The sequence below is a fragment of the Arvicola amphibius genome, chromosome 13, assembly GCF_903992535.2.
Source record: "Arvicola amphibius chromosome 13, mArvAmp1.2, whole genome shotgun sequence".
Lineage (NCBI taxonomy): Eukaryota > Metazoa > Chordata > Mammalia > Rodentia > Cricetidae > Arvicola > Arvicola amphibius.
This window is the reverse complement of record NC_052059.1, coordinates 51024034-51049967: the sequence shown is the minus strand read 5'-3', so window position 1 is coordinate 51049967 and position 25934 is coordinate 51024034. Positions and strand designations below refer to the sequence as shown.

The window sequence follows — 25934 nt, the reverse complement described above, 5'->3', positions numbered from 1 at the left end:
AACTCCCAATCCTTCTGCCTCTGCCTCCCGGGTACTGGGATTACTGTAAGAAAGGATGAGCTTTTCTGTTTGTGTTTCTTTTGAAGAGAAGTTAAAGAATCATGTAACACATTACTTTGACTAGTTTCAACAGTGTGATACTGGTCCAAGGTTGAACTGCAAACAACCTATTTATAAATAAAGTCTCCATGCCCCATTCACAGTAAGGAAATCTGTGTTTACACCAAACTGGCTGAGGTACCTCAATGGTGAAGTCAGCATACCCAGTAGGCTGAACAGGGGAGCAGAGTGTGCTATACACGTCTCAGTGTGGTTTGAGGGTTCCCCCAAAGGGTCATATGCTGGAAGCTGGGTCCACAGCGTGGCAGTGAGACGGCTGAGGCACAGTGCAAGGTGATTAGGTTTTGGAGGTACTGCCCTCAAAGGGGTCAACACTTGTCTTCCAGAGTTAGTTCTGAGACTAAGAATGGGATGGCTCATGTCTGGAACCCTTACATTCAGAAAACTAAGTCAGGGGATCACCATTAAGCTCAAGGCTACACAGATTTCCAGGTCAACCTGAGCTAGTTTAAGACTGTCAACATGCCTGGGCTTTGACTGTCTCTTGCTTCCTGTGCCCTCTCCTGCATGTCTTCCCACCAATGTGGTGCTATTATCCTCATCTTGGATCTTCATCCTCCTAGGCTGTAAAGGAAATAAACCTCTTTTCTTGGTAAAGCAGCTGGCCTGGGGGGGGGGGGTTGTTATAATGGGAAACAGGTTAGCATGTTGCCTAGATTCTATCTGCTGTAATGCCTGTATCACTGGCTTTCAGATACACAGGTAGCCAGGAGCCATCATACAATGGAGCAGACCAGGTTAGAATTCAAAACAAAACTACCTTATATAGGAGTTTATATAGGCAGTATCTTCCTGTCTGCCGTCGTTTATCTTGAGATTTCAGTATAAAAACATGGGAGGGAAAACTGAAACACAGGTCTATGGAGGAGGCTGGTAGGGCAGATGACAGTGGCAGGCTGGCGCAGCAAGGTGATCTACTCCTGCTCCTCCACCAGTAACGCCAGGTAGCCATCAAGCCCTTGCCAGTCCTTACTAGCTCTGTTGCGGCGACAGATGACTGGGCCTTAAGATCACTATCATCTGTCTGGTCTTTCAGGTAACCTGTACTTGACAAACTCAGTCACTACAAGGGATTTTTAATTTGTTACTTTGTGGTGCTGGGGATCAAATGTAGGGCCTTGTGGTAGTTTGAATGTAATTGGCCCCTTAATCCCAAAGGGAGTGGCACTATTAGGAGTGGCCTTGCTGGAGGAAGTGTGGGGGGCAGGCTTTAAGGTTTCATATGCTCAGGATACCACCCAATGTGTCAGTCGACTTCCTGTTGCCTTCTGATCAAGATGTAGCCAGCACTATGTCTACCTCCATGCTGCCATATTCCTTGCCATGATAATGGACTGAACCCCTGAACTGTAAACCGCCACCTCAATTAAATGCTAAGAGTTGCCGTGGTCATGGTCTCTCTTCACAGCAACAGAAGCCCTAACTGATACAAGCCTTGTGCATTATTAGGCAACTGTTCTACCATCTGAGTTATATTCCAGCCCTGACATGCTATTATAAAAATCTCAAGATCAAAAGCTTTTACTGGAGGCCACGCTTCTGACAAGTGACCAATGGCACCGATGAACACTTAAGCGCCCTTTGAGTGCGAAAGACACACCTGCACTCTTGGGAAGCTTGGCAGCCTCACCTAGAATGATGATGATTAATGCCTTCCACTGTCAAACTGGTGAGAAAAACAGGAACAAGACGGAAGGAAAAGTCACTTCATTTTCTATTATGATAGGTATTCAAAGGCTGTCTCAAATTAAATAAATTCAATTATTACTCTAGCCAGGTTCACTAGGGTCTTGTGACCGTCACATGTGGCCACCCCATCTAAAGTGCAGCAGTGAGCATGCTGCCAATGGCTACAAGAGGCAGACCACAACCCAACAAGCACCAGGCTGCTGGGGGCAAGGTGTCCTTTCCTCCGCCATTTCTAAAGGTCCCACACATAGTTCTCCGAGGGATTAAAGTAGGGAAAGCGAAAGGGAAGTCAAAATCCACCAGAGGAAGGTTTAACCCTTTTCATGTGAACTTCAGCTTCCAGCCAAATAAAAATATCAGTGTTCTCCTGTTTGCATATAGTCTTCTGTGACCTGGGACAGGGTGCTCAGGTACTGCCAGCTCAGGGCAGCCAAGAGCATGACAAACGACAGGTAAATGGGGGAGTAGTGGCTTCGGGAGATGAGCTGACAGTTGGGAAGGCTCTGTGTCCTGATGGTGGAGATGACCTGCTTGGTTTCGCTGGAAGATGGGTCTGAGTTGGGGATCCGGTGATAAATCTGTTAAGGAAAAAGAACAGCTACTAAGCACTGTCGAGTATGCCACTTATATCTTCCATGATTTGGTCACCAAAGAGAAAACTCAAGTTCTGAAAACAAGAGTGACTTGCTACTCAGAAAGCTGAAGTAGCTTCTAGGCACGTCCTGCTGATGAGGACGCACAGAGCAGCGCACATCCCACCAGGGAGCCACTAAGTACCTGGAGAGCTGCCAACGTACCACCACTGCAGATACCTCACAGGGGGCAGGCACAGAGCAGGTGCCCAGTGAATGTTGGCATGATGCAGTTAGACTGACCAAAGGCATGTGTTGGATGGGGAAGACTGCAATAGCGGGAACAGCAGAGAGTACCATGCAGTCCTGCCAAGAGCTCCTCAGCGCTGCTCCTTATAGGAACCTCTCCTTCCACATCCATGCCAACACCCTGCCTGAGCCATGCCCTTAGTGACTCGCATCTGAGCCCCAAATCCACTCACCTGTTCACATGGTCAATGAGATGGACAACCTGTTCTCAGTAACCCCTGAGCCCTCCCCCATTACCTGCACACTATCTATCTGAGCTCCTTACTGTGCACATGAGGTGACTTGGGCCATACCCTCTCCAAATGCACAAGCCACTGGGTACCTCTCTTCATACAAGCAATGCTATTGCCACTTCTTTCTCTCTCTCACTACACCTTCCACACTGCATGTCTCCATACCTTCACCAGACTCCTGCCTACCCCTCAAATCTCCAATAAATCAAACTGACAGGTTACTGGCAGGAAGTGATGACAGTCTGAGCCAGAACTGGAGCATGAGTGGAGAGGATAGAGCCAGCATTTTACAGACTTTTAGCCAAGCACATGGTGTATGTACAGTTTATCAATTAAGCACTAAGGAGGATGGTGAGTTGAGCACAGCCTGAGCTATACAGTGAGATCATTTAAAAATAAACAGGACCCAGGGCTGGAGAGATGGCTCAGTAGTTAAGAGATGTGTTCACATCAGCCCTGAGGAAGCTCACAATCATCTGAAACTCCAGTTCCAGAGTTCCTGGTAATACAAGACTTTATTCTACAGAAGCCAGATCATGTGAAGGTCGAATGCAGGTTGTAGCGTTTTCTATTGACACCGCATTGGTAGACATGTCTGTGTACCGTGTGTGTGTAGTGCCTATGGAGACCGGGGAAGAGGGTGGTGGATCTCTGGCCATGCAAGGGCTCTAGGATGTTCCAGGGATTCCATGATTAAGGTAGATGGCAATGTCATTAACAACTAGAGTTCATGCCCAAGGCTGTAACTGGGTAACAGCCATGAAACATCTACATGAGAGGAAAAGAAATGAAATCAAGAGAGAATGCAAAGCAACCCAACATCTAAAGACTAAGCAGAAGAGGCAGAAAGGTCGGGAGCAGGAAGAGGAGAGGATAAGCAGGAGACAAGCATCGCTGAAGACAGGAAAGCAGCAAAGGGCTCCAAGGAGAAGGAGTCTGCGTCAGATGACTTGGGGGGAGGGGTGATTTAAAACAAACTGGTTTGGGGGTTTATCATCAAAGGCCATCACATTTCTTCCTCTTCTGGGTTATATACACCCAAGTGGTAATCTGTACAGTTAAAAAGGCCCAAGAGCCTGGCAAAGCCCAGCCACATGGAGGCACAGGAACATGAAAACAATGGCCCCTGCCAAGGCTTTCAGTTGGCAGAGCAGAGGATGGACATTTCCAGGTATTTGCCCACATATTACTTCTATCCCAAAATAACAGGAAGAGTTCCCTGGCTGACAGGTTCACAGGCTGCTCTGAGCTAGGCTTCTCCAGCTACTGTGGAGCAATCTGCCCACGGCTCAGGAGGACCGGGGCCTTCACTGCACCTCCCTGTAGGCATTAGTGGCCTCTGGAAAGCCTTTCCCTGGTACATTCTCAGTACAACTGAGTAGACAGACTTCACAAGGGACATGTCCGCTTTTCTTGCAATGGCAGAAGTGATCCATGAGGAGGAACAGGATCGGCTCCAGCTGGCATCTAGACACCAGCAGGTCAGCCTACCTGGAGACCTCATATAAGTCTTGACTCATTGTGAGATAGCCTCTGTAGCTCAGGCTGGCCTCAAGCCTGCTGTGCTGGTGAGGATGACCTTGAACTCCTGATCCTCCTGCCTCCACCTCCCCAGTATCGGGATTTCAGCCATGTTCCACCATGGCTGGTTTATATGATGGGGGCTGGGGAATCAAACCCAGGACTTTGTGCATCGTAGGTGAATATTACCTGCTGAGTTATACTTCCAGGCTGCAAGCCTTCATTATAAAAACAATACTGAGAAATCTTCCATAAAGCTGACATTGAACTCTGATTTTATTGCCCGAACTTTGTAATTCCATTTTTTCTGCATCGAATCAACCTAATATTAATATATCCTTTACTCTGCATTTCACTGCAGTAACTCAAAGAAAACTAGAAACGCTGGGTCAGAGGTCGGCACACGTTCTCTTTAAGGACCCAAAGCTATTTTTAGCTCTCTGGCCTCCTCTGTTGTAACTACTCAACTCTGCCCTGAAGTTGCACAAGCAGTCAGACAAGAAGGCTGTAACACAGTGGCTGGGTTACAGCAGTGGCATTCACAAAAGCAACATGCCACCTTTGGCCTCAGACTCAACCCACCAGCAGTACTTCATTCTAGCAGTCAAGAAGCACACAACTAAGATTAAAAAATGAACTTTTGTGCCCATGAAGGTTTTCAAAAATTAGTGATCAGTAAACCAGGTAATCCCCAAATCATGCCTGTAGTCCCAGCACTTGGGGAGCCAAGGGGGGAGGATTCCAGTGAGTTCAAAGGCCAGCCTAAGCAGATACCTGCTTGCTATGCATGCTCACCCAGCAGGGGGAGGTGTGCTTGGCTTTCTAAGGTGGTTTTGGCATTTGAGATGAGTTGCAGAAACAAACAGACCAGGACTTAACAGCCTTACTTTGTCTACTTTCCCTCCTGGAGTTTTCAACTGAGGTCTGTGACATGCTAGAACACACCACACTGAGTGTCAGGACACGAGATTCACTCAGCCATGCTTTAGCTCCCAAAGCCTCCACTTCATATCCTTTACCCATCAAAGAAGCTAAGTCAGTCTCTCATCTCACACTTCAGGAGACATGATTCTTCCTGGGGGCTCTGTCTATGGCCTTGCTTCTTTTGTGTCGCCATGGGTCCTACAACAGGGCTCTGTGTATGTGTATTTTCTTCTTTTTTTCTATTGATTTTTATTGAGCTCTACATTTTTCTCTGCTCCCCTTCCTGCCACTCCCCTCCCCTTCAGTGTATTTTCTTTTCTTTTCTTTTTTCTTTTTTTTTTCTTTTCGAGACAGGGTTTCTCTGTAGCTTTGGAGCCTGTCCTGGAACTATCTCTTGTAGACCAGGCTGGCCTCAAACTCACAGAGATCTGCCTGCCTCTGCCTCCCGAGTGCTGGGATTAAAGGCGTGTGCCGCCACCGCCCGGCCAGTGTGTGTATTTTCTAATAAGAGATACCAACCACTCTCTTTAGGCTATAACACTAAGGAGTGAGGACTAACTACTATCCAAACGTGGTCTGGTTAAACAGTGACATGACTTCATGCATAAAAACAGCTACAAATTACCCAGTATATTAACTGAAAACCCACCTCTTCTATATACTGTTGTATGATAGCTTTGACGGCTGGCATGTTGGTGGCGTCCATCATGAGGGTAACTGCTTGCCCCTTCCGAATCTTCACTACCCCTCTGAAAACCTGCTGGTTGTTGTAACAGGCCGCCAGTGTAGCGATGGCCATTACCTACAGGTAACAGGAGGAACCTCAGTTCATGAAGATGTAACACACAGCACTGCACGCACTCCCGGGAGCCAAGTCTTTTGTGGAATACCAAGTGTTAAAGAGCCAATGTGTAGCAGCCAAGCAGTACCACCCAGGGTAGGCCAGTCAGGGTCTACACCTTTCCAGCTCCCCTTCTTTCTCAACAACAGGGCTAAATTATTCTGCCATTTAGTAAAAAATCCCAACTTACTTACAAACACAAGTAAATCCAACTTTTCCACACGATTGGTAAGTTATTATAACAAATATATTTCAAAATAGTATCTAGGAAAGATTTTCTAGTTTATCCTATTATGAACATAATTATTACACATTAAAAATTGTGTGAGATGAAAACAAGGGAAGGGGGTACCCGTGCTTAAAACTAAGTGATTATGGGGCTGGAGAGATGGCTCAGAGGTTAAGAGCATTGCTTGCTCTTCCAAAGGTCTTGAGTTCAATTCCCAGCAACCACACGGTGGCTCACAACCATCTATAATGGGGTCTGGTGCCCTCTTCTGGCCTGCAGGCACACACACAGACAGAATGTTGTATACATAATAAATAAATAAATAAATAAATAAATAAATATTTTTTTTTAAAAAAAAACTAAGTGATTATTACCCGGATGGAAACTTCAGCTAGGTATCCAGATTTAGCTGAGCACCATTCAGGGCTGTCAGTACACCGTAAAACCAAGCTTCTGAGGGAGTTAATTACAGAACTAACTGGTAAAGGAAATTAAGTGTGAGAATATAGAGGCAGGGCTAGAGAGATGGCTCAGCAGTTAAGAGCACTGGGTGCTCTTCCAGAGGCCCCGGGTTCAATATTCCCAGTACCCACATGGCAGCTCACAACTATCTGTAACTCCAGGGGATTTGGCGCCTTCACACATACATATATACAGGCAAAACATCAACACACATAAAACATAAATTAAAAAATATATATAGAGGCTAGGTCTACATTCCTATTGAGTACAGAAAAGGATAAAAATCAGGTATTTAGTGAAGATGTTATATTTATTCATTTCATATATGTTTGCAATGTGAGATACCAGAAATCTTAACTCAGGTGGTTACCTAGTAGAAGCCATGACCTACCAAGATGCCTCATGGTAATAGCCTTATTGGTTTTAATCAGCATGCTGGCTATCTAGGCTGAGGCCACACTTTAATTATTAGCATAATGATCTAGCTAGTTTAGAATGGATGATGGGAAAAGGGTAAATCCAGAAGGAAGGTTCTGGAAAAGTTGACCTTGTTCCTGAAAGTGACACAAGGACCATGCTGTAGCTCACTAGTTACTCCTGAGCAAAGGAAAACACACCAGAGCCACTTTCCTAATACACCACGGTCCTGAACACGGCAGAGCGAGGCAGAAACTGTTCCACCCAGCCCAAGCACGACATTCCATACCTGCGGAATAGCACAGAAGTTAAACACACTTTGGTTCCGGAGCCTTGACAGGTAGGTGATGACGTCAGGGATATGGTGGAGGGTGTTGGTTATGAGTTCATTCAAGCACTGCACGGCCACATCTATGTTTTCTGGCTTAGCAAAGTCTTCCAGCTTCTTAACATATCTGCCCCACACCTGGCAGCCAAGAAAGTACAGAATAGTCAACAGGTGCATAGGAGGAAAATTTACGTGTATTGTAAGGTTTCTTCAGGGGTTGGAGGGGGCTCAGTGTAGACCATGTAGCATGTAGCTGGGTTCCATCCTCAGCACCATACGAGAGCTGCGCTATTTACAGTGAAATCACTTGACTGCTCACTGAGATCCATCTGTCTTAGGCTTCAGGTAACAGCCATTTATAGCAACTAGTCAAGGTCCAATGATGACAAAGGAGGCAGGGTGGCATATGGGAAGATGCCCTTGTAAATAATTAATGTAACATGCACCAACCAATGTCATAATGACCTCAGCCTACAGAGGCTTCCTGCTAGCCAGAGGGATGTGAGTCTATTACTGAACACCCCCAGTGCAGACAAATCATCTCCAGCATCACAAGCAAACTGTCCAAAACCCAAGATGGCCAATCCTGCTAAGAATGTTGCCGAGCCAGAACATGGAGGGAAGTAAGGTGTGCATCACAGTGCCACTCCCTCCCAGACTGCAGTAACTTGAACTTAAGAGTAGTACTCTCCGGCCCCTCACTTCCAAACTGTGAGTTTAGTGGGTGGTTTTGTTTGTTATTGTTTCTTTGGAAGCAAAATCTCAGTAACCTCAAAGTCCCTTTCTCCAGTCCCAATCTCTGGAATGCCAAGATGGTAAGTTTGTAGTCACCCTACCTGGCCTGCCTAGTTTCAAGATTTTTTTTTTAATTTAAAATCACTAAGCATGACTACTAAAGATCTCTCTCTCTCTCTCCACACACACACATAATATATAAATATAATATATATGTATAATTTATGTATCTATGTGTGTATATACCACATGTGTGGGTACTAGGAACCAAACTCAGGTCCCGTGAGAGAGCAGCAGGTACCTTAACTGTTCAGACTTTGCTTCAGTGCCATGTTATCCATTCTTAATATGCACCCAAATCTGCCTAGACAGAAGGTACTAGGTTGTTTTGCAGACCCTGGGGGTGGGGGAAACGTGCGGAATAAATGCATGTATCCACCTGCTTCAACAATTATAGACAAACCTGTTCAATCTACACCCTACTCATGGATTATTTTAAAGTAGGGCTGGATTTACTGTTTTATTCATACAGTCTGATTTCCAAAAGGAAGTTGACTTAGGGCATCAGATCCAACAGGTTGAGGGGTTCAGGCTTCTAAGAATGCTCCTCAGCTCCAATGTCTATTCCAAGAAGTAAGTTGGCACCTGTTGAGTGCTCATCATAAAGTATGCAGACGACAGGCGAAAGATGCAGAATGAGCTGCGGGAGAAGGGTGCATCCCTGCCCTCTCTAGTGTGCCACCCTTCCAACACTTCTACTTAGTCAGCTATTAAAGCTGAATCCCTGGACTTTTGAGGTTTTGAGGCATCGCCAAAGCAGAGAGCCAGGTAGAAGCCTTTCTCACTTCTGTCTCCCCAGACACCTGGAAGTGTAAACACCCTATGTGCTCATTTTTCTGGAAGATGGCTGGTCTCTTTGTTGGAATTTTAGCACCTTCAAGGCTGGGCTGGAAAACCCTGAGTTCAAAGCTAGCCCGGGCAAATGCTTAAACTTTAAAATTTGAGATTTTTAACAAAACAGTTCCTTTTATATTAAATATGAATTTTACAACTGTTACATGCATTGCAAATGCATTTTCCTCACCTTGCGACTTATCCTTTTATCTTTATTCCAAAAGCTCTTGGCTTAAGGTGAACATATTATGAAAAGCAGGAAGAAAATCCAGACGAGATCTCAACAGTCAGTTTTCAAGCTTCTGTTCAGTGTTGATAATTAAATCAGGTCTTGACCATTCTGTACTTTTTTTCTACCCACATCCTTGTACATCCTTAGCACGCACAATGTCATGAGCCACATCTACGGCACCTTCGTCCCTCACTGTCAGAGACTGCCCTGATTCAGTCCATCCCACTGTGTTGGCACTCCTCATGAAGGTCTGCAGTCAGAGGACTCAGGCTGTGGCTACAGGAATACATTCAGGGAAAAGCCCCAGCTCTCAGAGTTTAAGTTGGTTTGCCTGGGATTTATCTGTGACTTGGAGGAAGTCTGCCCAAGCCGTGCACAGAGCCTGAATCCCAGGACACAGCCGGTCTAGCCAAAGCAAATGACTAACGCATGATGTACCTTCTGATGGTGCCTAGGGTAGTTTGATTTAGTCACTTGCTACCACTGGGTTAAATTGACTCATTTTTCAGAGTCTAATACTGTTTGCCCCACAAGTATCCCATGTCAGTTACCTCTCGAGGCCAAAACTCTCTTCCTTCTTGTTGGTCTTCCAGGTAATCACGAATGATATTTGTTTTCTGCAGGAACAGACCCATTGAGTTGGCACATTCTGTGTCTTCACCAACTAAGGGGTCTTCAAACTCTGAGGCCGAGAACAGACGAGAAAGGCCAATTCCTACCAGCCCAGCAACGTAGTGACAATACTGCAAAAGATTATTGTGCAAAGTGCTTTAATAATGACATAGAAAAGTCTTGCCAGGCATCTTAGCTACAAAATAGGGAGTCTAGAGCAGAATGTCTGAGCTGTCCTTCTGATTAAAACACAAGCACATGAAAAGAATACAATCAAAATGTAACTACATCGTGTTCCTGGCACCATGTGAGCACTCTGCAAGCATTCAATCCACGAACCTCCACAAGACCTCAATGAGCATGTCAGTCCATTTTGTGATCTGAACCTAAGCTCTGCTGGAAATAGAAATCACATAAACTCTTTAGGTATTTGAGAGGTCAACAAATAAGTGAACAAGCCACACACATTGTCAAGTCTCCCTTTGTCCAGATGAGCAATCTATCATAGCCTACCAACTCCTAGCCTGACCTGTAGTCCACACTACTGGTGAGGAGGAAGCTCTGTCTAGCCAGACAAGCTATTACTGTGTCTGCTTCATCCCCACTCTCCTGACTCTCCTCAGGAAGATGCACCATGCCCACAGGGATAGCTCAGCTCTCCACTCGTCAGCGGTTGCTATGGATTCAGTTTCTCTAAAAGCACAAGTCTCCCGAGCAACGGTGCCGAGGTGGAGATGCCTCGTGGGAGATGGAGGCCATGAAGGCTCCAGCCTAAGTGGATTAGTGCAAGTTATAAATGAGCTTCAGGCTGGGACTCCCATCTCTGGCTCTCGTGCGCTCGCCATCGCTCCGGACACGTTACAGTGAAAACCGTAAGAAGGTCCTCTCTAGATGTGGCTTAACTCCACAGACATTTGAGAAAGAAGGCATGAAAAGCTTGGAGACAGGGCTGGAGAGATGGCTCAGTGGTTAAGAGCACCGCTTGCTCTTCCAAAGGTCCTGAGTTCAATTCCCAACAACCACATGGTGGCTCACAACCATCTGTAATGAGATCTGGTGCCCTCTTCTGACCTGCAGACATACATGTAGACAGAATATTGTATACATAATAAATAAAAAAAATTTAAAAAAATTAAAAAAAACTTGGAGACACCTAATTATTCATTACCACTGAGCTACTCTAAAAGCAAAGAGAGAAACAACCCATCTGATGACTCACACACTAATACGTGCACACGAACAGCATTCCGTAACAGAAAAGATAATAACAGTAACAACAAGCATTGTTCTTAAAATCTGAAAAGCACTGTCATTTCTGCATTACAGGAAATGATTTGGCCATTTACCTGAAATTTCACTGCAGCTCAGGATACTCTTAAACTCACTTTGGCAGCAGCAAGCCCTCTAGGGTACGGACTACCACTGACAACATTAAGCTAAGTGGGTTTAAGGACACAGTCAACTTCAACAGATGTTGGTTAAACCAGAAAACCCAGATCTGGAGGCTACGCTGCCCTTGCTCTGAGTTTTACCACAGTGACAGCTGGCTGTCTAACTTAGCAGATGTAGACCCTGCTTACAGAGACACTGACCTTGTCCCAGTCCTGTTTGGAAGTCACATGCTTGTCCACAAATTCTGCCATCCCACATCCCATTTTCTGGCAGATGTCAGCAATCACTGTTTGATATTTCTCCGCCAAATTTCTAAACTCCAAGGAGATCTAAAATGGAGAGCAAACAAAACAAAACACAAGATTACAAGCAGAAGTGCACAACCCCGATCAGACAAGCCACTTCCCTTCCTCAGTCAGGGTCCCCAAGTACTCCCTTCTTAAAGCTAGTGTCTTTAATTCAAGCAAATGAAAATAAAAAATCTAGTAAAACAAGGAATTCTGTCTTCCTGGAACCTGGAGGAAAGATCTGTATTCTTCTTCAAGCTCTGCTACTGAACACAAGCCAGGAGGGCTTCTCCCACCCTTGGGGGACTGAGCCACAACCATGGCACACTCCCAGGTCCCTACATCTCTTGCTGGCCAATCCAAGGACATGAAGGCACATTATAGTGATAAATCTCCTGAGACAATAAAGGCCAAATCCCAAACAGGGCAAGAGGCTCAAGGCACTTTCATTAACTTTCAAAGGCAAACTCTTTCCCCTTATAGAAGGCCTTGGACAGATTATGATTAAAATACTGGCTGATCTGTTGTTCTAAGTCCCCACCCTCCTTCTGAGGCAGGCTCTTACCGTGATATTCAGAACTGACTTAAACTCTTGGTCCTCCTGCCTTCGCTTCTCTGGACTTACTGATGTGTGCTGACGTGTCTGGATGTTTTAACCTTTTCTTGTCCTTTGGGCTTTTTTGTTGCTTTTCAGACAAGTTTACCTAAATCCTGTCCTCAAACTCACTATGTAGCTGAGGCTAGCCTTGAGCTCCAAATCCTCCTACCTCATCCAGCTATAAAAAGGCAGCAAAAGAGATGCACAAATAAGCACCATGTTGCTGGGGCCGGCACCCTGGGTTCCAATCCTGACTCCCCATTTGGGCAAGGGACTTTAATTTCTCTATACCTCAGCTCCCTCATATGCAAAAATGTAGAAAGTACAGATACACTGCAGATGGCGTAAGTAAAAGCCAGGGGTGGTGGGACATTACAAAGGCTGCGGCAAACCCGATCACACGCTTTAGGTCATAGCACTGGGAAGATAGAGGCTGGCGGATCTCTCTGAGTTATTTAGGTCAGCCTGGTCTATAGAGTGAGTTCCAGGACAGCCAGGACTACACAGAGAAACCCTGTCTTGAAAACAAACAAACAAAAAAAAAAAAAAACAAAAAAAAGCCAAAGTATATTGTGTAAGAACCTGAACCTTTTAGGTTTGAAGTTAAAACGCCTATACCGTTCAGGTTTTTCAAACCAAACACCTCTGCTCCCTTCCCTTCCTGCTGCAGCTCTGTCCTTTACTCCTGAAGAAAGGTGTCCCAGGGCCAGACTTCCTCTACAAGCTTTCTGAACACATCTTTTCCATGTCTCCCTCTTTTAAGCTGATTCCCAGAAATGAGAGGGTCTCCCATTCATAAAAAAAAAAAAAAATGACTTCTCAATGCTTCACCTCCATCAGAAAATAAATGGCAAACAATAACAAGTGGCTTCTTTTTTTGGCCTATATTTTTAGTTCCCTTTTTCTCTAGCTAGGACAGTTCGCTGTTTCCTAACCTTCTTGCGCAAACAGGAAAAGATCGATTTATTGCTTTGAAGCCCTCCAAAGCCAAACATTCTCTTCCATTGGACTGCCACATGTATCAAGGAAGACACTGGCTTTACCAACATATTTGACGTGGATCTGAAAGTTACCTATCTCCCCCAAATTACTTTAACATTCTCACAGTTTTATATTCCTTCTGTTGGGCAGATGGGCTAACTTAATTGTTTTGGTTCTTTGAGACATGATTTTTCTGTGTAACATCCCTAGCTGTCCTGGAACTCACTCTGTAGATCAGGCTGGCCTTGAACTCACAGAGATCCACCTACCTCTGTCTCTTAAGTACTAGGATTAAAGGGATTCGCCACCACTGCCTGGAGGTTACCTTAAATTTTTATGATCCATGTAAGAAAATTATCCCACAACCAGAAAGAATTTAACGACTGTAATGTCCCTGTATGAAAAGTAGCTTGGGCCAGATGTGATAGCATACACCTTTCATCCCAGCACCCGGGAAACAGAGGCAGGTAGATCTCTGTGAGTTCCAAATCATCCAGCTCCAGGCCAGCCAAGGCAACATACTGAAATCCTGCTTCAAAAACATACAGCAAAGTGGACTTTGGGAGGCAAGTCTGGTGTTCTTTAGGAGGCTGGGGTAGGAGGGTTACAAGTTCAAGAACAGCTTTAAGCACAAAGTGGGTTCATGGTCAGCCTTTGAGAAAAAGGCAGGCTGAGGATATAGAATAGTAATAATAAATAAGAGTACCTAGTGACTGAGGAGAAAAGCAAAATCCATGTGTTTCTAAAAAGGCACACCAGGGGGCTCACAGCATGTCATCGACACTGGCAGGGCTCAGAGGCTCAGCGCTGAGTTTCAGAGGTAACCTGCACGGGCCATCAGATACCTCGAAGACACCAATGCACCAGTTTCTCCCCTAGCTCAGAGCTCTAACAGCTCAGGCATTTCTCCAGACTTTCTGGGAGCCATAACACAGTACACTAGATTTTGGGCTTTGGCCCTGAAAACATGATCTCAGCAAGTGGAAACAGCCCTTGTCCTAAAGGAGTCTTTCTCAAACCTGGCTGTACTCCCCTTCTGTTCACCTGACTCCCTCCCACTCAGATGTGGGATAGATAAGATTCCTTCATAGTAAACGTCATATGAGGACTAGTCTCCAAAACGCTAGCAAACTACACACAAAACAGAGGCCCTCTTTAGGGTATCAGGGACCACGTGACTTTGCTAAACATGCAAATTCTAGAAAAGGATGAAGTGAGGTCCATGTACAAGAGGTTTAGGACCCCCTAAAGCTTGGGGCTTTAACTATAATCCACCTCAAGAGCTAATACCTACACAACACTTAGTAAGCACCAGGCACTGAACTAAGAACTTTGTACCTAAGAAACTACCCAACTCTTGTAGCTCCACCCATGCTGAGCAGCAATCCCAGCCAGCCAGCCTCACTGAAGGCTACACTATAGTCAACAGTCCTGGGAGAGCCAGTCTAGACATCCACTTTAAAAAAAAAAATTGGGGTGGGGGAGAGTATCTTTTAGAAGCCTGAACTGTGCGACATACAGAAGTCTTTCTGTACAAACAGACCAGGACGTCTCAACAACGCCCTGTAGAGAGAGAATTAACAACACTAGAATCAGGGAGCTGTTATCGTCTCTACCACAGTCAGAAACTGAGGTAGGGAGGGGTCTCTACCTCATTACCGATTAGTAAGCTGGGATCCTAAGCAGAGACATCTGGTGCTGGACTCTGAGCTGCCAGAGTTGTCAGCCATCTCGTCTCCACGTCTCCGGCTGCCCTCAAACTGTTCCTGTCACCGCTCTCTCAGCTCCGGGGCTGACTGACAACAGCACTGCCAATTAGCAACATATGTACCCAGAAGAGAGTCCACTACCGTGGGGAAGTCCTCCAGCACTTGGCGGTGCTTCTCCTTGCTCTCCATGAAGCGCCACTCTGGTTCATAGAGGAAAGTGTGAAAGTTGCGCAGCATCGGGATCTTCTTCTCCACACTGATGGTCATGTCATCTTCCACGGTGTCCAGAGCGCGGAGAACCAGATAAAACACACACACTGCGTGGCTGTGAAAAAGGAAAGGCTATTTATTAACATGGCAAGGAGCATGCACCTTTCAGCATTAAATTATTTATTCATTTTGTGTGTGTATTGATGTTATAGGTGTGTGTGTGTGTGTGAGCGAGCATGATTGTACCCCAGCTCATGTGAGAGGTCAGAGGACAACTGGGAATCAGTCCTCCCTTTGTCCCACGTGGGTTCTGGGGACAGAACTCAGGTCGTCAGACTTGGCAGCAAGTATCTTCACCTGCTAAACTATTTCATTAGCCTCTTTTTGAAAATATTTATTTTTAAGTCACATTTAAAGCAGAATAGTGCTTCATGCCTGTAATCTTAGCTTTGGGGAGGCTGAGGAGGAGGAGGATCTGGAGTTCAGGACAACGGGGCTACAGAGTGAGACCCTCCTTCAATAACTGTCATTTCCCTTGTGCCGGGCCATTTTCTAAGTGGTCTTCCCAGTAACTCTACAGAGCTAAGAAGTGATATTAAAGACTATCAATCTTAAATTTGTTATCCTGTCTTAATGGGAGTTATAAACTCTATAGTTTTGTAAAAAGTGAAGTGATAACCTAAGTAGGTAGGTGCCACACCGTAACTCCCAGGATGCTTTACAAGTAACCAATGCATGTCAGGGACCAACAGGTTAGACCCATGTTTAGAGGGAACCAGGATTTTGCAGATGCAAAACTTTTCGGCATGAATGCTGTTGTGGTAACCACTGCAAACTTGTGTGCAATATGAACATTCTGAAGACTCAGTATGCTTAAAATGTAAGGTGACAAACGAGCTAAGAAAAAACGCCAGGCCTGCTCACTGACAGGTGCGGATGCCAGGCCTAAAAGAAGGTAATAAACATGGCTGCCCCACCCCCTTCTCTGAAAGGACTGGCCTGAGGACAGACATTGGTAGATGGCCAGGTGTCTGGAAGGGCATTTGCAAGTAAACACGTGGGTGCAGTGTGTGTGTGGAGGGGGGGGGGAGGGTTAGTCCTGCCTAAGCCACAACAAGGAGCCCATATTCCTTTTTTTTTTTTTTAAGGAGCCCATAATTCTAAGTGGTGAGTCAACGTGGCTGCAGTGACTCAAAGTCCCCTGGAAAAGCGGTCCTCCCCGAGTCAGGGCTCTCTACTAACCGCATTTCCCCATCCAGCGCCTGGATGACAGCGGCGAAGCTGCGACTGGTCTGATTCAGATACTTGTAGCAAGTCTTCAAGCTGCTGCTGAGCGAGTCCTGTGGGCAGAGAAGACACACCGCCGTGGCAGACGTGGAGCAGGAATGGGGCTGGGGCAGGCAGCTGGCAGTTGGGCTCCGAGCCCGGGACCAATCCTTGCAAGGCCAGGCGGTGGGGGGCCAGGCGCAGCACCGTGGGGGCGAGCCAGGAGTCCTGGGTGCAGCGACCGGGCTAAGCACCAAAGTGCGCTTAACCAAGGCCATGGCCTTGGTGCTGCTGGCGGCTGCCATGGGGAGTGCAGCCTGGAGCCCTTCCTCCATAGGCGCCCACCTCAGGGCGGAGATCGGACAGGGCTAGCGCTGGCCAGAGCAGAGGGAGCAAGCCTCACTCACCAACACGTGCAGGTCCGGACCACGCCCCCTGTCGCTTCTGGCCACGCCCCCACCAGCAAGAACCCCTTGCCCACCCTTCTGCTGCGCTTTCTCCGGCCACCACAAATGGTAGGGGTGAGCGGGACGCGGACTGACGCAGCTAGGAAAAGCTGGCTCGAAACTATGCAGGCTCCTTTCTCAACTAGGCTGGTCTTTGGTAAACTGAAGTGCTCTGTGTTTGTGTTTGTGGTCAGTTTTACTACCGAGCTCTGGCTGGCTCGGAAATCGGAATGTAGACCAGGGTGGCCTCGGACTTGATCCTGCACCCTCTTCTACCTCTACCTCCGCCGAGTGGAGTGCTGAGATTACGCATATGGATCACCACACCCAACAACGTGTCTGTCTTTGCACTGCTCAATTTTAGTTGAAATTGCCCAACCTAAACACGTGACCACACTGTCCCATCTAAACAATAACCCCTTACCCTCTCAAGTTTCCCTTAATAATTGGGACAGAGTCCATTTCTACTCTGAAGCTTCTTTACCCCCACTGCGATTTTTTTCTTCTAAAGAGAATCTGGCTTCAACAACTGCTGCACTGCGTGGCTGGCCCCAGCCCTGCTTAAGACTGCCAGAAACCTTAAAATCACTGCTCTTAGCAGAGGTATCAACGATGTGCAGTGAGCTGGTCTTCGCGTAGGAAAACAAGGAAGGACTAAATACACTTTGCAAGGAACTGGAGGTTTGGAAGGCGTCTTACTACAAATGCCAAAACAAACCTGCCGTTTTATGCTGTGTGTGCGTTTTATATGAACGTTTTATGAGCAAGAAAACTGAGCCGAAGGTATAGCATTTCCACGTGCCCCTTGCATACAATCTTTCCACTCATTCTAGGAAAAGGGAAACAATTATCTACTGGGGGAGTCGTTTTTGAGATACAGCATATCTGCAAGTAGGCAATCCACAGCTGCACTGGAATGGCAGGGAACCTTGGACCCTGGTGGGTCCTGGGAGCTATGTCCTTTTTTATTTGTATTTCCTACATTTCCTAATATGAATACACATCGTTTTGTCCAAAGAGTAAGGCTTTCTTTTAAAAAAAGGATATATAATCCTAAGTTTCATTTTGTTGTCATTTTCAATAAGATATACTAGTTAAAACCAATATTTACTGATCAGCATATTTAAGTAAAATTCACAATCAAGCACATGAAAACAACCCACAGTGTTTCAGTGAATAAAGCAATACATTCATGGAGGATTTTAAAATACACTCTTTCAGAACGTAGAAAGGTAAGAGTTCACAGGAAAAAAAACTGAGTAACTTCTCTTTTGGGATACTGTGTTACTCTTGTAGCCCAGGCAGACATGGAACTCATGGAAATCCCTCTGCCTCAATCTCTTCACTGCTCAAATTACAGCTGTGATCCACACCCAGGGTGAGCAACTCTGACAGTTCACTGACTCATGCCCCGTGAGTATCATCTACAGTGACAATGGTCTAGGGGCTGCTCTCACAGGGAAGCAATAAATGCAAGGGGACAGTGGCACTGGGTTTGGAGAGCAGTCTTAGGGAGCAGCCCCCACCCCATCACCCCGAGGAGACAAGCTATGGGACTCGCTTCCTCTGTGCCCTCCACATCACTTGTTTCTGGTTGCAGCATGTCACCCTGAAGAGCAGGCCCCCAAAACAACTAAGAATAAACTACCAAGAACTGCACTGTTCTTGGAATGTTGGCAAGATTTCATATGTGAACTTCCTGTATGTATGTCACAACTACTGTCCTTAGGAGTTGCCCACGTTTTTTCACTGCTGCTTGAGGCTAAGTACATACCCAGAACTCTCCAATGCAGGGAAAACAGGACTCAAGGGCATTTAGGACAAGGGTACAGAAGAATACAGAGGGCTGAATTCCCAAGACTTAGGCTTCAGCTGACAGCTACCAGCACCACTCCTACTTCCCCTCTGCCATAGCACCCCCCCCCCTTTGCCTTTTTCAGGCAGGGTTTCTCTGTGCAGTCCTGACTGTCCTTGAACTCACTCTGTAGACCAGGCTGGCCTCAAACTCAAGAGATTTTCCTGCCTCTGCCTCCCAAGTGCTAGGATTAAAGGCTTGCGCCAGCACTGCCTGGCTGTCTTCCCTCATTTTTAATAAGACAGGTTTGCTTAGGACAAGAAAATCTAAATCTTAAAAACCCATGAACCTCAGACCTAACCTCAGATTTAACAGCAGGATTAACAATTGCCACTTATTAGGCACCCACTACATGTCAAACACAAGACAAACATTACCTTGAACCCCTCCTAAATGCTCAAGGAAGGTGTAACAGGCTACAATCCATGCCACACAGGTAGCAGAGGTCATACTTTTTAGTGTTTTAGACAACAAACCATAGCACAGTCAATAATGTTGAGTCTTAAGAAAAAAACCTTTCAGTTACCCAGGCAGGGTGAGCACAGCTGTGACTTATTACTCAGGAGGCTGAGGTGAAGGGTGGAGACGCCATCTGGGCTATACCCCAAGACCTCTTGGCATAAAGGAAAATAACAAATAAAAAAATGAAACAAAACCCCTTTCATTCCCAGCGTGGAACAAGCAGGCTGTTGCTAAGGCACTGTACCTCTGTGTACTGCTATCTTACTGACGATAAAGAAACATGGAGATTAAATTACTAACGAGAACATGAATGTCTAAATAGTAAGAGTTACACTTGACAAAAGCCAAATCTCTTTAGAAAAGGTTCGCTTCTATTTTGTGGCCTCTGAGTAATGTCACAAAACTTGCGTATGGGGGAATGCATTTAGATGTGCTGATATGCCCAGTTAATGACAAAATGCCTGCCCGTTCAAAGATTAAAAGCATGCACCACTACTCCTGGCCTGAACCACATTTGTTCTTTGTTACAGAAATAATCAGCCCTCAATATTGTTCAGGGTACATTTCCCTCAGTGTTTTCTTATTATTGTTACTTAAGAAAGAAATGTTAAATGAAGGGAAATTCGTTTTCCTGTTTGTTTCCCCTAGTAAAAGGTATATTCAACTATTGCTATTTATTTATTTATCAACCTGAGCTATTACCATGGCATTTAGGGTGGTCTGAAACTTCTGGAGGAGCATGCACCACACCATGTACCTCAGTGGTAGGACCTGGTTAGCATGCATGAGGCCTTGGGGTCAACTTCCAACACTGGGGGGGGGGGGGGCGGTCTTACAGGAGCTCACAAAGTGCTCAGTAAACACACTGGCCATCAAAACCCTCCAGGAAAAAGGGACAGCCCCAGCAGAGCCTCACTTCCTCTGCCCTTTGCTATGGCCACCCACAGTCTCCAAGAGTCTCATTTTATAGAGGAAGAGGAAAACAGTCCCCTGCTGTAGATCACAACCCTAAGATCTGCCATCCCTTGGCCTTGCCACTCTGACCTCCTGCGACTATGCTTCTGGTAATTAGTTCTGCCTGAAACTCTGGGTACTTGTCTTACCTCTATCTCCCAATAGGACATGTTTGATAAAAGCCAGGTCTTTGCCTAGTGTGTGTGTGTGTGTGTGTGTAATTTAATTACACAGGCCAGTTCTTGCCTGCTAGCTGGGTTCTGGCAACACCTGAGGGTTTGAGGCTGAACAGTCTCCGAGGTAGAAAGCAGCAGAGGTGCCTGTGCGGCCCCGCCTGGCTGGCCCTCCCCGAGGCACACTTGCCTGTGAGGGCAAACTATCTGTAATCTACACCTGTAATCTGCAAAGTGGCATCAACAACAGGACTTGTTTCTTTCCTATTACTAAGAGTGACGAAGTGCACTAAACTGTTAACTTGACTCTTCCCATCATGAAGGAGTCTTTCTTCTGTCGCACCTGGTTCCCCAGTGACATTTGGGTCCAAGTGCACAGTAATGATGTGACACATGCAGAATTCCGAAGTGTGTGTGTATTGGGGTCTGGTCCCTTCCAGTGTCCATGAGTCCCAAGACAAGCCTGCAGGCTGATGTGTGCCTCCCCTAAACTGGCTGTAACCACCCCTTCATCCAGCCACAAGCTTGCCTGTCAGCTGAGCATGCCATGAAGAAATGGACCCAGCTGTCCGGGACCAGAAGCCCCAGCTGTCCCAGACAACTGGGAACTAAGCAGCAGCTGTTACTTACACCATTGTGTTTTGTTCCCTAAGCTTAGGATAAACACGCACAGCATGATCTGACCACCTTGCCTCCTCTCAGGAAGCAGCACACGTTTCCCCAACCCCAGCCCTCAGGTTTGGGATGATTTGTCCTCAGTAAAAGCTAAATGAGAAGCTGGCAAGATGTCTCAGAGTATTAGGATGCTTGCTGAACAGGACTGGTGACCTGAGTTCAATTCTTAGTACCCGTGTAAAGGCAGATGGTGGCGAGAATAAATGCCACAAAGTTGTCCCATGACTGCCACATGTGTGCAGTGGTGTATGTGTACGTGTAAACACACACACAAAAATACGTTCTTAAAAATCTAATTTTGGGGCTGGAGAGATGGCTCAGTGGTGAAGAGCAGCACTGCCTGCTCGTCCAAAGAACCTGGGTTCAATTCCCAGCACCCACAGGGTGGCTCGTAACTACCTGTAACTCTGGTTACACATTTACACAGACATACATATATACAAGTAAAATCCCAATGTACACTAATTAAATCTTTAAAAAGATTAAAAATTAATTTAAAAAATCTAAGTAATATGCTTAGATAATAAATGGCTATAAGACAACATCTTCTGCCCTGGGACTCACAAACTAACGCTAGGCTGGTCTAGAACGCACAGAAATCCACCTGCCTCTGTCTCCCAAGCACTGAGATTAAAGGCATGTGCCACTATGCCCCCCAAAAAACAAACAAAAACAAACAAACAAAAAACAAAACACAAGAAAGAAAAGAAAAACATTATTACTGTTTATTTTTGTGGAGGACAGCCAGGGCCACAGCAGGTATGTGGACATAAGAACAACTCGCCAGAATTGTGCTCCACTTCTACCATGTGGGTCCTGGGAATTGAACTCACGTTGTTAGTCTTGATGGTGGATGCCTTTATCTGCTGTGCCACCTTGCCCATCAGGCTATGTGATAGTTCCTAAGTTACCTTAACTTTTCAAAACCTCCGAACCACTTAAGATAGGCAGTTGTGTGCATCAAGCCGGTGTGTCCACCTCTTAGCAGGCTTTGAGCAGGCTGCTTAATGTACCTCTGTGGTCCATTATCCTAAGGATGAACAGTGTATTGTGAGAGAGAGCTCTGGAGGGGTTGGAGAGACGACTCAGTGGTTAAGAGCAAGCACTGCTCTTGCAGAAGACTAGAGTTCAGTTCCCAGAACTGGTATCAGACAGCTCACGACCACCCCTAACTCTAGCTCCAGGGCAGGATCTGATGTCCTCTGCTGACCTTACAGGTACTGTACTCACCTCCACAAACCCACACAATAGACACTCACACACACACACACACACACACAATTACAACATTAACAGTGAATCTTTTTTAAAACAGAGACTGAACAATCTCTACTCAGACTGAAAGTCAAAACTCAGCTTCCACTCCATAGCTACAAGGACCTTAGATAACTTACTAACTTCTCCAAGCCTCTTCTATAAAACACAAAACCAGTAGATCCTCAAAGGGTGGCAGATGGGAGGTTCTGTAAAACAGTGTTTGGCACAGACCAAGAGCTAATAGGCATTAGCTAACTGTCATGGCACTCTCTAAAGGGCACACGCTTCCGTTTCAAAAGCCTTTCAGCAAGGTACAACAATGGAGGAAAAGTCCTACACAGGTGTCCTTACAGATCAGGGATGTCCACAGTGCTAAGCCTGAAGAGACTGCCTGAAAAAGCAGATGAACAATGGCAAGGGGCAAACAGGTCAAGATATGGCACAGAAGAGCCTCGCCTGCAAGTACTGTCCACTGCGTGCCAGCAACAAGTGTGTTTGGCTCTGAGGTAGATCTGGACAGTCGACTGCTTTAGTGCTTTCTGAATAGTTAATCTCTTATCTTAGTAAAGATATATGAGGAGAATGAATTAAGTGTGACCAAAAGAATACATGCTTAACCTCAGGTACAGTGGCTTGTTGTATTACTTTTGGTATTTTCTTGCATGAAATATCTTGTAATGAAAATGTATTTTTAATTGGGCTTGGAAGCTCACACCTGCAATCCCAGCACTCAGGAGGTTCAGAGTTCAAAGCCAGCCTGAGTTTCAGATAAGCTTATACCCTGTCTCAAAAAATAACGCCCAGAGTGTTATAGGTTCTGAAGTAGCCAGATGAGAATTGCCCAATTACCATATAACCATGGACATTGAACTTTAAAGGAAAAGGAGGAGCAGGGACGTGGTCTGGAAAGTGTCGTACAGCAAATAACTAAAGGACACAGCTTTGTGGCAATAATACTTTCTTGGTCTGTTGTTCGAAACAAGGTCTCAGTATGTGTTCACAACTAGCCACGGAACTCAGTCTGTAGAGCAGCCTGACCATGAACTCCTAGAAATTCACCTCCATCTCCTTCTCTTGGTAGGCTTAAAGGCGTGTGTGCCGCCACACCCGGCTGTGAATCTGTATTCTTAAGAGAATATGAGAGTTTTAATACCTCAGGGTCTGTATTCCAAAACTGGCTCTAAAAGCAGCAGAACAAAGGGTTGAAGTTCAGTCCAAGACTTTCTAAAACCTGAACTTCCTGGAAGGAGGGAAGGCAGTAAGCACGTCTCCCCAGTGGGGGAACTACCATCACCAGAGCCGTCAGGGGACCTGAACTATAAGCTTAGGCTCCCGGATCACTGCAAGAAGCTGACAAACAGGGGCGGCTTCCCCCCTCTAAGAGCTCAACTGAGCAATAACTTCTGGAAGCATTTGGGTTTCTGAAGGTTTGTAAATGTGCACCGTGAATATGTAATCTCAGTAACGGTGCCCAAGTCCAAACTGGCAATCCTTCCATGCTTCACCTGGGCCTCTCACGCACACAGCTGATAGGTAACTTTTTACAACACTCAACACATTAGAGTGTTTTCATTTTCAAGATGATTTGTCACCTGCACGTGTGAAGTCAGGTGTGACAGCGGGCACTGATGGCATCACGTCAGCGCTCAGAGTACTACTAATACTGAGCCAAATGAATACTCGCTCACAAAAGTCACAGACCATTTGAAAGCTCTTCCTTCCTCTCAGTAACCCTGAAAAGATTAAACTCACATCCTAACAAGAACTGATTTTTCCCCTCCTGTCAATTTCCTTATGACCTTCACTATCCCGCCACACTCGGGAAAGGGCACCAGATGTAAAAGTCTAGAAGCTTCTCCAAGGCAGCTTCGTTCTCTACTTCATCTTCACACATGTTGACAAGCTACTTTAGAGAAAGCCAAAAAGACACACTTGTGAAGAAAATAACCTTATTTTCTAGTATCTTAAAATCCAGAATTGCCAGGTGTGGGTGGTGGCAATTTAATCCCAGCACTCAGGAGGCACAGACAAGCACGACCAGAGGCAAGTGGATCTCATCTGGAAAGTAAGCTCCGAGGCAGCCAGGGCTCCACAGTAAGACCCTGTAGAATCAAATAGAGACTTTTAAATCAGAACAAGCCTGTGATAGAGAATCTTACACCTGGTAGTCAGCCTGGGAGCTGACTACCAGACTACGGGGTCTCTGAAGTTCAACAGTACTAGAGAAAGCAGGTAAGCGAACCTCACAGGTCAGAAGGCCTTCCTCAGATTTCTACAAAACATTCTGGAGACACTTTAGAAGGGTCCTGACAAGATGGAATCAGCAGTGACCGGAGAAGGCAGTAAACTGGCCTCCCCAGAAGTGAACTACCTGTCACTGGAGTGGTCACAAGACCAAGTGACTTGCATTATAAAGCAGAGATTCTTTGCTTTTGGTCATTTCTCCCTGTAAGAACCTGACAACTGTGCACGCTTCTCCCCTGACACGTACGTACTTTGCATTTATTTCTTTGGGGGTCCTATCTGTGAATGCTACACAGCCATCCATGGCTTAACCAAAACAGCACCTATCTATCACATTGTAGGTGTCCCGTAAATAGGCATCATCTGAAGGGCAGAGAGGTGGCACTTGTCAGAGCTAATGAGGATTCTGCATTATGAACAAAATAAAGTGATTCAATGAAGAATCTCTTTAAATAAAATACAGTGTCTGTGATGTTTCCAGAGAATTTTAAGGCTTCTGATGTAAACCATTAATTCAACTGGATGCGCATTCATGCAACGGTTACATACTCTTATTACAAGAGTGAACATCCTCATAAACGCATGCATTTAACAAAGGGTACAATGCGATGAAATAGAAACAAAAACCAAGCTCTGGCCTTCCAGCAGCCAACAGCTGGTAAGAACTTGGAGATTATGTACACAAGAAAACATAGGAAGCACCCGGGAAGGAAATAGGGGATGCAGGAAGGAGAGGGAGCTTATGAGGAAGGTGATGTGTCTGAAAGCTGGAAGGAGTGGTGGGTGTGGAGTTAAATTTTCTCAAGCCTGTTCTCTCTAATCTCAATCTTGGAACGCAGCCGTTGGAGTGAAAAATAAACCTTCAAGTTTGGGGGGGGGGGGGGGGAAAGTGCGCAGGAAAAGTATGGCTTGAACAAGCAGAAACATTCAAAAACAGGTAGGGGGTAGGGCGGGACTTGTCAAGAGGATAGAGTCCAGTTGGGGTGTGGGACCCAGGCCGGGAACTCCCCCCCCCCCCTTCCAAGGAGACCGGGGCGCTCGTGGCCATTCTCCGTTATCTCCGGTGCGTGAAGCGGCCACAGACCCGCGAGGGTACAGCGATGCTCGGCCTACCTGGTCCATCTTTGGTATGAACTTCCGCTGGCCTCCCATGCGGAATCGCAGCAGGTTGTAGAACTCCTCCGGGTGGCCGAGACACTTCACGAACTCCATCCTTGGCGACTGCTAGAGGCGAGGCTCACCTGTCTGGATCTCAGTCCCCAACGGTGTCTAGATACTCGCAATCGGCCAGGACGAGGAGGCGGGGC

The 25934-nt window shown here is 46.1% G+C and overlaps 1 protein-coding gene across 1 annotated transcript; it reads right to left on the bottom strand.

Annotated features, from left to right (window-relative positions):
• Positions 1–1812: 1812 nt before the first annotated feature.
• Fdft1 (farnesyl-diphosphate farnesyltransferase 1) lies at positions 1813–25902 on the bottom strand. Its single transcript, XM_038309616.1, has 8 exons — positions 25741–25902; positions 16538–16635; positions 15227–15410; positions 11711–11839; positions 10058–10249; positions 7607–7783; positions 6018–6170; positions 1813–2387 (listed from the first exon to the last, which is right to left on the bottom strand). The coding sequence occupies exons 1-8, from the start codon at positions 25837–25839 to the stop codon at positions 2166–2168; spliced, it is 1254 nt and encodes a 417-aa protein (XP_038165544.1). The 5' UTR covers positions 25840–25902; the 3' UTR covers positions 1813–2165.
• Positions 25903–25934: the final 32 nt, after the last annotated feature.

Bases quoted from the DNA above. Each gene is read 5' to 3' on its own strand.
- Fdft1 (XM_038309616.1), bottom strand. From the start codon at position 25,839: ATGGAGTTCGTGAAGTGTCTCGGCCACCCGGAGGAGTTCTACAACCTG. The intron at 11,840-15,226 runs GTAGTGGACTCT...TCTCCATTTTAG, and splicing joins TGCTGGAGGACTTCCCCACG to ATCTCCTTGGAGTTTAGAAA. The intron at 10,250-11,710 runs GTCAGTGTCTCT...AATCTTTTGCAG, and splicing joins CCAAACAGGACTGGGACAAG to TATTGTCACTACGTTGCTGG.